The sequence below is a fragment of the Nelumbo lutea genome, chromosome 8 (assembly GCF_056320005.1).
Source record: "Nelumbo lutea isolate HS-2025 chromosome 8, American lotus-T2T, whole genome shotgun sequence".
Classification (NCBI taxonomy): Eukaryota; Viridiplantae; Streptophyta; class Magnoliopsida; order Proteales; family Nelumbonaceae; genus Nelumbo; species Nelumbo lutea.
Window position 1 is genome coordinate 21,816,134 of NC_142691.1, and position 14,429 is coordinate 21,830,562.

The 14,429-nt window shown below is 37.3% G+C and overlaps 1 protein-coding gene across 1 annotated transcript; it reads left to right on the plus strand.

The window, feature by feature from the left end:
* The first annotated feature begins 9,483 nt into the window (after positions 1-9,483).
* On the plus strand, positions 9,484-11,709 carry LOC148843294 (CBL-interacting serine/threonine-protein kinase 25-like). The gene has a single exon (XM_088959896.1). The coding sequence runs from the start codon at positions 10,109-10,111 to the stop codon at positions 11,444-11,446; it is 1,338 nt and encodes a 445-aa protein (XP_088816022.1). The 5' UTR covers positions 9,484-10,108; the 3' UTR covers positions 11,447-11,709.
* The last annotated feature ends 2,720 nt before the right edge of the window (positions 11,710-14,429 follow it).

Here is a 14,429-nt window from a genome sequence, read left to right on the forward strand (position 1 = left end):
CTTGTATTTAACTATGACATCAAGGATTCACCCAATTGGCCTAGATGGTTTTAGTTTTTTTCATTAAATTAAAAAAAAAAGGTAAATTACTGAAACCTCCCCTGAAGTTTCTAACCATTGCTGAAATCTCTCCTGAAGTTTCTAACCATTGATGAAATCTCCCTTGAAGTTTTGTGATTGCAATCGCCTCACTTGAATTTTCTAATACAATTGCAAATAGACCCCTCTCCTTGAATCCTCTAACAAGAGGCACACAAATGTCCAAAATACCCATGTAGTTATTATTGAGGCTAGCTTTGTAAAACAAACAATACAAACTTTAAACAAAAAAAATAAAAATAAAATTGCAACTTTAATTTTGAGGGATTCATATGAAAAGAAAATTTATAAAATAAATCAATTTCAAAAAAGATTGAAGGGTTTGGGGTAGGGGGGCCACGAGTCGAGCTGCTCATGAGCTATTCGAGCTTGGCTCGTGAAAAGCTCAGCCTGGCTCGGTCTAAACCAAGCTTTAAGATGAACATGAGCCTATAGGCTCGTTTGCTAATTGAGCCAAGCTCGAGCTTAATAAAGCTCGGCTTGTGTGGCTCACGAGCCTAATCGAGGATGTGTACATTGGGTGTCACCTTGGCTTAGCACCTCGGCCAATGAAGGAGACCTTGGCTCAGCACCTTGAAAACAGAGGGAGACCTCCTTGACTCCTCGACAACTAAGGGAGACCTCAACTCGGCACCTCAGCTGCTAGGGAAACCTCAACATGACACTTCAATAGCTGTGGGAGATCTCGGCTCAGCACCTCGGCTGGTAGCTAGGGAGACCTCACCTCGACACTTTAGTAATTGAGGGAGACTTGCAATCAAAGGTAGTCGAACTCGAGCCGAGCCGAGCTTGAACTTCTAAGCTTTTGACTCAATCTGAGCTCGAGTACAAGTATCTAATTCGAATTGAGCTCGAGCTCGACCTCTAGCCTGATAGTTTATGAGTGAACTGAGATTGAATAGCCAGATATTCGGCTCGGATCGGCTTGAATCCACCCCTAGTTTGGGACATTGATTGATATGAAGGGAAAACTTGGAAAATAAACATTTTAGTCAAAGTAACTACATGGTTATTTTGGACATTTTCATACCTCTTGTTAGAGGCTTATAAGAGAAAGGTTTTACTTGCAACTATGTTAAAGTTCAAGAGAGGTGATTGCATTTACCAAAATTCAGGGAGGGTTTTAGCATTTTACCCTTTAAAAACATGGGTTTCATATTGTTAATATTATTTTTGTATTTGATAAAGATCTAATTATTAGAATTATTAAATGCAAAATACCTCAAATACAAGATTCAATGTAAGAGAATGCGAGCTAATACCTTAAATATAAGACATAATGAGAGGGAATTAAAGAAGGTGAAAATTATAAATGATATAACATTATTAGCTCTTAGAATTAAAGAGGGACTAAATTCAAAAATAGGGGTAATTTAGTAAAGTTCTACACCCTCATTGGTACTTTTAATAGTATAAATAAATATATACTATATGTACGTACGTACGTATGTATGCATGTATGTATGTATGTATGTATGTATGTATGTATGTATGTATGTATGTATGTGATGTAACCGTTTTCGGCCACGTACCAATGTTTTGTGATGTAAAATTTTTTGGCTAAGTACCTCGTTATTTGACCCGATGGTGGCGTGCCATAGTGATGAGCTACTTGGTGGTGAACTGCCTACTGGCGAACTGCTCGGTGGAGAACTGCCTGGGGGCGAACTGCCTGGTGGCGAACTGCCTGGTGGTGAACTGCCTAGTGGCGAACTGCTTGGTGGCGAACTGCCTGGTGGCAAACCGCCCGGTGGCGAACTGCCCAGTGGCGAGCTGCTCGGTGGTGAACTGCCTGGTGGCGAATTGCCTGGTGGTGAACTACCTGGTGGCAAACTGCCTAGTAGCGAACTGTCTGGTGGCGAACTGCCTGGTGGCGAACTCCTTGGTGGTGAACTGCCTACTAGGCGGCCGACAGCTTAGAGAATGCTGGAACTCCCTGGTGCGGCGCAATCCGACTGCCCTCATCATGAGGTGGTCTTCTTTCCTTTGTAGGCTGTGGGAGCTGAGGGACCTGCAAGAACTTCGTCTTTTTCTCCTCTTTGTAGGTGGCAGGAGCTGAGGGACCTGCGAGAACTTCATCTTTTCCTCCTCTTTGTAGGTGGCGGGAGTTGAGGGACCTCCGAGAACTCCATCTTTTCCTCCTCTTTGTAGGCGGTGGGAGCTGAAGGACCTGCGAGAACTGAATCGGAGGTCCCAGGGGTATTTTCCCTGTGGGGGCTCTCCGACGCTTAAGTTAGCACTCTTATTGTAGAGAGCTTTGAAGATAATATGAGAGAGCTAGAGAGCAGGGGTTACTTCCCTTTTTTTCCTCCTCTTCCCCTTTGGGGGGTGAGGTCTTTATATACTGGAGTCCTCGCGGGTTAGGTGGGTGAAAAGCTTCCAAACGGTAAGACTCGTCGCATCTTGTTAGAACCGGGGTACGGTGGTGAACTCCTTGAGGTCGTCAAGCTGGCGCTTGTGTCAGGCGGCTAGGTCGGCGCCTGGGCCGGGTTGTCAGGGAGGCGCCTACGTCAGTCAACGGGTTAGTGTCTAGGCCAGGTCGTCAGGTTGGTGCCTGTGTCAGTCGGCGGGTCAGTGTCTAGGCCAGGTTCGTCGGTGGGCGCCTTATGGGTGGCTTGGCCGGATCATGCGTTAGGTTGGTCCAGGTTGGCCAGGTCACGCAGGTCGCACGCAGCTCGCGCAGGCCGTGTGCAGTTCGCGTAGGCTGCGCAGGTCGTGCGTGCAATTCGCGCAGGCCGCACGTGCGCGCGTCGCGTAGGTCGCGTTTGCCGCGCACAGGTCGCGCAGGCGCGCATCAAGCCGCGTGCAGGTCGCGCCAGGTCGGCCAGACTGGTGCCCGGGTGGGTCACCAACTTCGTAAGTTTGTTGGCTGGGGTGTTTTCCTAGTTGTCACGAGGTGCCACGTGTCACAATTTCATTGGAGGGCCAAATCTGCCCTCATCAGTATGTATGTACAAAGTAAATATACACAAAAAATTCTGACTTTATGTGGAAATTTTAAATTACAATAAAAATATTATTATTATGATTATGAAATTTTGTATTATATTTTGATTATAAATAAAAATAAATTTTATTTTAACAATTATTTTTATTCAATATGATGTATATATAACATTTAAAATGTTCCCAAATGTTTTAGACAAAATTCTATACTTTTTCATTTTTTGTGTTTTATCTTTTTTTAATTATTTATTATTAAATTATGATACCATGAGTTTATTTGAAAAAGTTGGATAATTGACCCACCATCTAGGTAGAAAAATAGCTTTGCTTTTAGATCAATTTTAAATTATATATTTCATCTATATTATATAAATAAGTTTTACTTATTACACTTAATATGTGTTTGATATAATTAATATCTTATAGATGTGTACAATTTTCTTTTATAATTTTTATATTATTTTGATTGTTTGTACATCTTTTTACATTTTAAAGATTTATTATTTAACTATGACATCATCAGTAAATCCGTTTGACACAACCCACGACCAAAAAAGGAAAATATAATTTGGTTTTTAAAATTTCTTTAGTTTTTTATTTTTATCATTCTTTTTTTTTCAATTTTTAAAATTTTACTATTGGACAATGACATCATTTCATTTCTAGGTTGATTTTATATTTGACATCCCATTTCATCATTAATAAAAATACTTCTTATATTTTATACTTATTTTGTTTAGTATAATGAATATACAATATTTGAGATATGCCCAATTATTTTCATTTTTTCTATATTTTATATTTTATTTATTTTAATTTTTTATCAATACATTATGGCATTGTTGATTAACTCATTTAACCCCAAATGGTTGAATTGCTTACCCACCACCGAGAGGGAAGAAAATGGTTTTGTTTTCAAATTAATTTTTAAAATATTTATTTTTATACTATTAAAATTAATGATGTTGATTTAATTAATAGAATTTAATGATGAATTTTTTTTTTCTCAAATATATGATTTAATGAGAGAATATAACTTAGATATGAGACTTAATGAGAGAGAAGAGAATAGGAAAATAATTTTATTTCTATTTGGTTTTAAATTTAATATCCCATTTTCATAATTAATAAAATATTTCTTATTTATCATAATTATTATAGTTTAATATGTCAAATATATTATATTAAAAATGTTCTTATTTTTTTCTTTAATTTCTATATTTTTTTTGAATTTTTATCTATTTTTGATTTTTTTTATTTAATTGTGGCTACATGAGTTGACCCTTTTGACCCAAAATGGTTTAATTTCTTACCACCACCTAGATTGAAACATTATTTTTTCCATGTAAATTTTAAAAGTATAAGTTTTTATTTTATTGGAATTATTAATTTATTATGTATGGATTTAATCAGTGGAATTTAGTGATGAGAATAAATAAAAATGCTTTAAATATATGATTCAACAAGGGTGAATGGGAGTTAATACCTTAAATGTGGGATTTTATGAAGGAATTGAATGCATTGAATAATAGTATTCAACTTACATTTTTTATCCTCACAATAAAGGGACCATATTTGAAAAAAAGGGGTATTTTAGTCAAGAAAAATACAAAATATTTATTTTTATACTATTAAAATTAGTGTTGTTGATTTAATTAGTAGAATTTAATGATGAGAAAAATATATCTCAAATATAGGATTTAATGAGAGAATATAACTTAGATATGAGATTTAATGAGAGAGAAGAGAATAGGAAAATGGTTTTATTTCTAATTGGTTTTAAGTTTTATATTCTATTTTCATAATTAATAAAAATATTTATTATTTATCATAATTATTATTGTTTAATATGTCAAATATATGATATTAAAAGCATTCCTAAAATTTTCTTTAATTTTTATATTTTTTGAATTTTTTATTATTTACTTGTGGCAACATGAGTTGGCCCATTTGACCCAAAATGGTTTAATTTCTTACCACCACCTAGATGAAAACATTATTTTTTCCATGTAGATTTTAAAAGTATACGTTTTTATTTTATTAGAACTATTAATTTATTACATATGAATTTGATTAGTAGAATTTAGTGATGAGAATAAATAAAAAATGCTTTAAATATATGATTGAATGAGGGTGAATGGGAGTTAATACATTAAATGTGGGATTAAATGAGGGAATTGAATGCATTGAATAATAGTATCCAATTTACATTTTTTACCTTCACAATAAAGGGACCATATTTCAAAAAAGGGGGTATTTGAATCAAGAAAATTTCCAGACATTTTATAAGCTATTCGTACTTTTTATAGTAAGTATAGATTTGTATTTGTTCCTTTCTAAACATAGCCTATTTATATGTAAAGTGTTAAACCTTGTTTTGCACTCTACATGTTTTTTATTTGTACTTTTTCCAAACTGAGCCATTGGAAAGAATACAAATATGTAAACAGGGGTTTTAAAACCGAACCAGACAATGAACTGGTTAGGGGTTTGGTTCTCGACTCGAATGGTTAGATCGTTCGAACTGAACGGATGGCCCGTTCTGACAAAAAAAATAAAAAAATGGCCAAAACTGCTAAACGGTTCGAATGGTTTGACTGCCTAGATCAATAATTTGTTGACCAAATCAACAGTTTTTGATGAAATAATGATTTTGAGTAAAATGGAACCGATCACCTAACCGGTCTCATTTTTTGGTCCGACCATCCGGTCTAATCCAGCTTTGAAAACCATGTATGTAAAGTCCAAAGCCTTGTATTTCCAAATTATACATGTACATATTTGTGTTTGTACTCTTTTCAAATTGAGCCAAAATAACTGTCTTTCACCAAAGGGCTTTCTGCTTAAGCTTCATTTAGTGGCTTTTGTCTAAGTAGCTCAATGAAAGCAATGTGATCAAACCCCTCCTAAGTGCCCATTTAGGAGGGCTTTTCCATAACGACTTTTGGCTTTGCAAGGTGGATCTCACCTGAACAATCTGTAGCAATGTTTAATGAGAACCCCTAAAAGCTCAATATGCATGGTATCCTTCAGCCCCAAAAGATTCTTTCCAATGAAGTTCAGTGGCTTCTCCAAAGAAATTGCAAGTAGGGCTGTCAATGGGTTGGTTCTGTCCAACTGTTTGAATCGAACCAAACCGATTATGTTGGTTTTAGTTGCATGATTTTGCCGTGATTAATAATTGGATCAGTTCTGATTTTTACCTATTTTGAACCGATTCAGACTCAGAACCAATTACTTTGTTAAATATATAAAATTCATAATTTTTGACATATTTACGTTAGAAATGATAAAATAGCTAGATTATATATAATAATATTAGTTAAAAATATTTAAATTATTAACATATACATAATTTAAAATTTTATTATCATTTTTATTAAGATTATATTACAAAAATATAAAATTTAAATTATTATTCAAATAAATATATATGATTTTCAGTATTACGGGTCCTATTAACCGAAACTGTTTTGGATCCCGATTAAAAATATTTAGTGCCGATTAATAATCGGTTCGGAGCTGAGACCACTCTATCCCGATCTAGACCCCACCCGTTAACAGCCCTAATTGCAAGTCGGCCCTGAACGACAACATTTGGGTGGTTTCACAGTTCAAGAACATCAATCATGCTCCATATTATTGTTTATTTATTAGCCCAAAACCAAAGGTGAGCAAAAAGGAACCTCTCTTCCACGCTTTCATCCTTTAAACCTTAAACAATGGGTTTTGATGGTTTTCATTATTTAAGTATAGATACCGGGTCACCCCTTATCATGGCCCACAGCCCATGATATGGACCAACCACAAGATCTCCACCGACTGATCAAAACTTGGAAATTTATGGGCCATTTGACACAACCGACATGGACCCGCATAAAATTGCTTGACAGTGGGATCACAAACACTTTCTGGGTTGCAATCAACGAAGGAACGGCCCACCAAATGGACAGTTTATGGAGTCCTGAAGATGAGAAAGCAATTAACTTACATTTTACGTAAGCACGCACGTAAATGGCTCCTCCATAAACTTTGTAGCCCAAGTTCAAAGAAACAAGAATACTCAAAGGAACAATTAAGCACAGTAGGGTACCTAACGTGGTCTGAATAATTAAAATAATCTCAGGCATTGTTTGGATTGGATGTAATTTTGCTTTTGAATTTTGGCGTGTATGAAATAAAATTGACTAAAATTGCATTTAAAAAGCAGAAATCCTGACACTTGTCCAAACGTAACCTAAGTCATCAACAGATAAGAAAAGGGTAAGCTGGGGTCTAGCTAGGAAAGGCAAAAAAGGGTTCGGCAGTGGACTACTTGTTTGCCATCTGTCAAAAAGAACTCACAATTCACCGTTGGATGGGGTGGGGTAATAAATAGGATTTTCTTAGAAATGTGGATCCCAATAAGGGGAATAAAGTAGAAATGGCCCCAATCAATGATCTCAAGTTCGACTAATCAAATCAGATTCCCATCTAGATGGCTACTGAATAGGTTAAATTCATAAATATCTTAGGACAAGAACAATATAAAATTTTTAGAGGAATCATTAATTAATTAAGTAATTAGGAGTCGGCAAAGCAGTAAGCAGCTGTTGAATTGAGGAGCCTAGAAGAAGGGGGAAGAAAATTTGACACGTGGCAAATGCCACTAAAGAGAAGAGAAGAAGACAAAATAGGAAACAATGGAGACGTCCACATCTTAATACTGTTCCGTTTTCAGCCACTTGTTGACTCCAAAAAGGAGCCAGATGGTGATTTTGGATCCCACCTCCCACTTCTAAGACCCAAGACCTGCCTTGTTTCACAAGCCACAGGACCCACCCTCACCTTTCAGCTCCATCTGTCTCCCACCACACCCTTCTCCTATATTTGAACGACTCTCAGACCGACCCAATTCTATCTTGGCGGTTTTGAACCTATTTGATTGCAATGTAAATAAATTTGAACTGATGCAAAATTATGGTAGTGTAAATGATTTGAGTTTAAGTTTTGACTTATTTTTATTTCTAATTTTACTTTATTTTATTTGGTTACATTATAAATAAAATAAATTAAACCATAAAATGGAATAAAGTAAAACCCAAAACAAAATTAATTGAAAATTTATAATTATTTTCATTTACAGTCCTATGCATTTATATTAGTACACATAAAATTGCACTTTAACTAAACATAACCTTTATATTACAGTCCTAGTACAGTGCCACAGTGTAGAAATGACATTTGAAATGTGTTAAATATTGATTATAATTAATTATGTTAAAGATATCACATGATTTATGTTTTTTTCATTAATTCATGTTTTATAAAGTGTATTCAAACGGTAAAGATTTCAAAAATATTTATTATCATTATCATCATCTATCTCTTATCCCAATCATATGGGATTGGCATTAAAAACTTCAACAACACTAAAGTCGTCAATTATTATGCATCACTTTATCACTGGTTCATGTTTTTATTCTATCGTGTAGATTTTGCCTCTTGAGTTTAATTGGTAGTGAAATTTATGGTGTATTAACTGTAGCATGAAGCAGAAAACTTGAACAAATGATAAGGTTATATATCATAGTTAATCTTTAACATTGTTAAAGTTTTTAATGATAATTACACCTTGTGATACACAAACATACACTTAAAAAGTGAATCAATGAAAAATAAATAAATTAATTTGTACTTGGATTAGATTCACAAATTGCATTATAAAAAATAAAACTGAAAAGATCAGAACATTTTATATTATTAATAACATTAAGTTAAAGCATATCGTCTTAAAGTATCTTTATGGTTTAGGAAGGCTTTAAATTTTTATGCATATGCTTAACTATTGACCGAGTTGGATCAAATGGAATTGGGTTGGGGAGGATTTGTGTTTAATGCAATTACAAAGTTCTTCTTTCTTTCTTTCTTTCTTTTTACATTGCATAAAACAATATCTCATTTCCCTACTTTCTGGAAAGGGGAAACCAGAAATCTTTTGGAATTTGAATCTAATATGTGATACCTTAGACACGGAATCAGGTCAAAGAATTGTCATTCAAAGATCACAATTCTCCATTAAATTGAAACCCCCTTGTTTGACATAATCACCTTCAAAGTCTGAGAATTGAACGAAGAGAACAAAAGGGAATATCCCCACCAGCCACCAGCCACCAGCCACCAGCCTCCACTCACAGTACAGAATTCTCGCCTTCTGTGTCAAATCCGTAGAATCAGGATTCCACTCCATTTCTGCCTTCAACTGCTCTGGAAACAAACACTCAAACTGGATTTGGATCCCATTCCGAATTCCGATCCCACCAGTTCTCGTTCCGCGTAGTAAACAGTCTCCAACACTTTCTTTAAGTTTGTCCATGCCGAGAAAAATAGGTGGGCCACGTTTGGACAGGTCCATTTTAACACTACAAGCCAAAAGCCCCAAAACCCAAAAACCTTGGTTAGCTACCCAACTACTCAATAAAGTACAGAGCCCACTTGAAACTTCTTCTTCATTCCATTCCATGAACTCCACCTCATCTAAGCTTGTCTCTTCAAAAGTCGGATTAGAATTGCTTATGGGACCCACAACTGAAAATTCCAATCCAACCACATACATGAAGCCTGGCCCGCTCCAACCTCGGTCCCCGCCGAAAGCCGGATATTTCTCTCTTTCCTTCCATCGGTCTATATTTCTATGTGCTTGCCTCTTTTCAAGGATGTCGAGTCCCTAAAGAAAACCAGGTGCTCTCAAATCTCTGCAACCCTCCAGCGGCTACTGGACAATTCCGTCTCCACCTTTCTCCGTATTCCGCCCCTTTTAATGCTCCGCCCACCACTCCACACTTCCCTCTAACCGCTTCCTAACCGCTCCAATCCTCACCTCCACCACCACCCACGGCCACCATCGCCTGAAATTGATTTCCGGCCTCCACCTTAATGGCTATCTGCATTATCTTCAATCCTCTCTTGGATACCATGTCGTCCCACTTAAACCCCTGCAAAACCCATCTCCAGTTACCTCTTTGATCGTCGATTTAAACCAGTCCAGCCTTCGTGTACTCTGCTCTCACTAATTGAACCCCAAATGGCGCACAGCAATGGCACAAGAAATATTCTATTCGGCAAATACGAGATGGGGAGATTGTTGGGGAAGGGGACCTTCGCCAAGGTCTACTACGGGAAGCAACTCAGTACCGGTGAGAGCGTTGCCATCAAAGTGATCAGCAAGGACCAGGTCAAGAAGGAAGGATTAATGGAGCAGATCACGCGGGAGATCTCCGTCATGCGTCTGGTCCGCCATCCCAACGTCGTCGAGCTCAAGGAAGTCATGGCGACGAAATCGAAGATCTTCTTTATTATGGAGTACGTTCGAGGTGGTGAGCTCTTCGCTAAGGTCTACAGAGGGAAGCTCAAGGAGGACGCCGCTCGAAAGTATTTCCAGCAATTGATCAGCGCTGTTGATTTCTGCCACAGCAGGGGCGTCTCTCACCGTGATCTGAAACCCGAGAATCTCCTCCTTGATGAGAACGGAAATCTCAAAATCTCTGATTTCGGGTTATCTGCTCTGCCGGAGCAGCTCCTCAACGACGGACTCCTGCACACGCAGTGCGGGACGCCGGCCTATGTGGCCCCCGAGATTCTGAGGAAAAAAGGGTACGACGGATCGAAAGCGGATCTCTGGTCTTGTGGGGTCATTCTCTACGTGTTACTCGCCGGATTCCTTCCTTTCCGGGACGAGAACATAATGAAGATGTACCGGAAAGTTTTCCGAGCGGAGTACGAGTTCCCGGCCTGGTTTTCCTACGAAGCCAAGCGGTTGATCTCGAGGCTTCTGGTCGCCGATCCCAATAAACGGATTACGATTCCGGAGATAATGCAACTACCTTGGTTCAAAAAAGGGTTCACCCGACCCATCGCGTTTTCAATCGAGGAACCGTCGCCGGAGAAGACGGAGGAAGACGACCTTGTAGTGAAGTCAAAATCGTCTCCTCCCTTCCTCAACGCGTTCGAGTTCATCTCCTCGATGTCATCAGGGTTCGATCTCTCGAGTTTGTTTGAGAACAAGCGGAAGGCAGGGTCAATCTTCACGTCGAAATGCTCGGCCTCGACGATCATGTCGAAGCTCGAGCAGGTGGCGAAGGGGTTGAGTTTCAAGCTCATAAAGGTGAAGGATTTCAAGGTGAAGATGCAGGGAAATGTTGAAGGGCGTAAAGGGCGGCTGTCAGTGACGGCGGAGGTTTTCGAGGTGGCACCGCAGGTGGCCATCGTCGAGTTCTCGAAGTCCGCCGGAGACACCCTCGAATACGCCAAATTCTGTCAAGAGGACGTTAGACCTGCGTTGAAAGACATAGTCTGGTCTTGGCAAGGCGACTGTAACGGTAACGGCAACTCTAACGTCAACACCAACGATCAACAACCCTAACTGAAACCCTAGTCCTGATTAGGGCTTAAACCTTTTTCAGTTTTTTGCTGTAATTTTCGATTTTTTTCCCCTAAGAAGTAAAGACTGTAAATAATTTGTGATTTGCATACGGGTTTGGGTTCGGGTTCGGGTTCGGGCATATGTAGAGATAGGGTACTGATGAAGAGAGAATGGAGTGTATGCTACAAACTAGAGAAGACAGTTACAAGATTTGTAAATGAGAGAAGGCGGTTAAGATTTGGAATGAAAGAGTTGCTTTCATATGATTTGCTCTTGTTCTTGTTTTGTGATTTGGAATTTTGGAATGCAGGCAGCAATTTCAGTTTCTTTATTTTGTGGCCTTCGTTACCTAGGCTGGAGTAATGGTGGATTGAGTTTTGAATGGTTCATTCTGTTTGAGTTTGGAGGTTAAGACTTCAAGAAAAGGCTTCGAGGAGCTTAGGTTGGGCCGATGTTGAGAGTACAAAACGGGGTAGCCCATCCTCCAATTCAGGTGTAGGCCGGATTGGATCCCAAGTCTTTATCCAGCAGGAGGAGGAGACCATAACCCCATCCCCCAATCCAGGTGTAGCCAGGATTCGATCTAAGTCTCTATTATGATCAGCAGTAAACCTTACCAATTCACAGGTATTGTATCATATGTATCAGTTTTTAGGGTTACTCACCATATGTTAAATATTTAGAGTTGGGCCTATTAATAGATTCATATGAATATATATAAACAAAGTGAGACTACAAAAATTAAAAAGGAAAAAAGAGTATCCAAGTGATTAAGGATATAGATACTCTAAACCATGGTTCCAGGGAAGATTGGGAGTTTGATTGGTTATATCTGAGATTAGATTGGTGCCCTACAGAGCGTGCCCCACATGCACATCTCAGTGTGCATTGGGAACATCTCTCATATTTGTCATGGAGAGATTTCATAATATCATATTAAGGGAAAATTTGCCTTATCTTACTGTAGGACATAAAAATTAAATTTGATTATATAATATTTATTTTTAATTAAAAAAACAGAAAAGATTATATAATACTACCTCATATCACTAACTCGCACTATTGCACAGATGCATAGCCGCCTTTACACTTTTTTTTAAAGATGGAGGTTTAGATATGAATGAGGTATGTGATCGTCCATGGAATTTTCAGACCAATGAGGTTCTGCAGTGTTTCAACTTTCAAGAAAAGAAAAAGGATAAAAGGGACATTCTAGTTTGGTTTATATGAAAAGCATCTCATCAGCGTCGTAAATGGTATTAATGGAAATCAAGTGAATCTAGTAATATTCAAATGGGTTTAACTATGATGCTTGAAAAATATGTAAAAAAAACTTGTAATCGATCAATTAGTATCATACGATGGTAGCGAATTTGGTGAATTTTCACCAAAATTCATGGGGGTTTGGTTCCATGAGTTTCAAATCTCGTAGAGGTTATTTTATTCATGTAGGGCAGGATGGCTTTGATCATAATGATATGTAGTATCTGAGTCTTGATGCTAGTCCAACCCAAGTGTGATGTATAAAATTTTGATTGTTTCAGATATTAACAGATCAAATTTGAATCCTAAGTATATCCAATTTGAAAGCCATCCTACCCTACATGTTATAATGATGTTAAGGTATAGAGGCCATTTGGCAGTTGGCACCCCTCCAAACAGGGAAGAAACTTTGGCTGTTGGGAATGTTCTTGGGTATGCCATGTTAATCCATTCTTTCTTCTGATTCACTATTTTGATCAAAATGATATCGAGGGCAATTATTCCTTTACCCTACACCTATAATGGTGTCATGCTCAAGAACTTTATCAGCAACTAAAGTTTTTTCCCTGAGTTATAAAACAAAAAGCTGGGCTTCACATATACCCCTTAAAGCTCAGTTTGGAAGGAGTATAAATACAAATATATAAATTGCATGATAATCTCTTAGCGTGACTAATAATGGATGCGACATCCACAATCAACTACAGAAGAACCCTTGAAGCCATAATAACAAACTATATATGGCCTCTGCATAATTGCCTACTATGATGACCCAGTTGTAGAGATGGTCACTTGGCACTAGAGGTGGCCACAAGCTGAGCCTTTTACGAGCTATTTGAGTTCGGTTTGGTTCAGTTCGCAATGAGTTTTGAGTCGAATTCGAGCCCAATGAAAATCGGCTTGTGAGGCTCATTAGCCTAGTGCTAAATAAATAATTTTTATTATATATACATACATACATATATAATAAATAATTTTATTATATATATAATATTTTTATTAATATAATGTTTTTACTTTTTATGTATAATATTAAATAATTTTTATAATTCTTCTTTTTTTTTTCTAAAAAAAATTATACATATAATTTGTATTTTTCAAAAAAAAAAAACTTGGTTTATTGTCAAGCTCGAACCAAATCAGGCTCAAACTTGCGAGCCATGAATCAAACCGAGTTTGAGCTCAAGTCTCTAGCTCAAATCGAGCTCGAACCTGATACTATTCCTATGAGTCGAGCTCGAATAGACAAGTATTCAACTCAACTCAACTCGAATCAACCCCTACTTGGCACCCCTCCAAATGTCAAATTCATTAAATTGCATAATTGACTAACTTAGTTAATAGGCCTCACATTTACCCTGTGAATCGAAATTCTTACAACTTTATGGCCTCAGCACAAAGTTAGAGGTTGAGATTAATTATTTCCATATCATTATATTGTTACACCCTAGTAGAACCCACTTTGAACAGAGATTTTTTTTAGGTATATACTAACGAGGGGCCCCTGCTATGCAGGGGCAAAACATGATGATAAATTCAAAGGAAAAAAATTGGAAATGAAGAAATTAATAGAGAAATTACAAGTCTGTAAACGTATTGGATCGTTGGGCAGAAATAGAACATGTAGTTTAAGGTGTGATACATAAGTAAAAAATGTGAAATAAAAATAGACAAATAGTTCTAAAGTTCATAAAGATGTTGTAGCGTGCTTAATCATTCT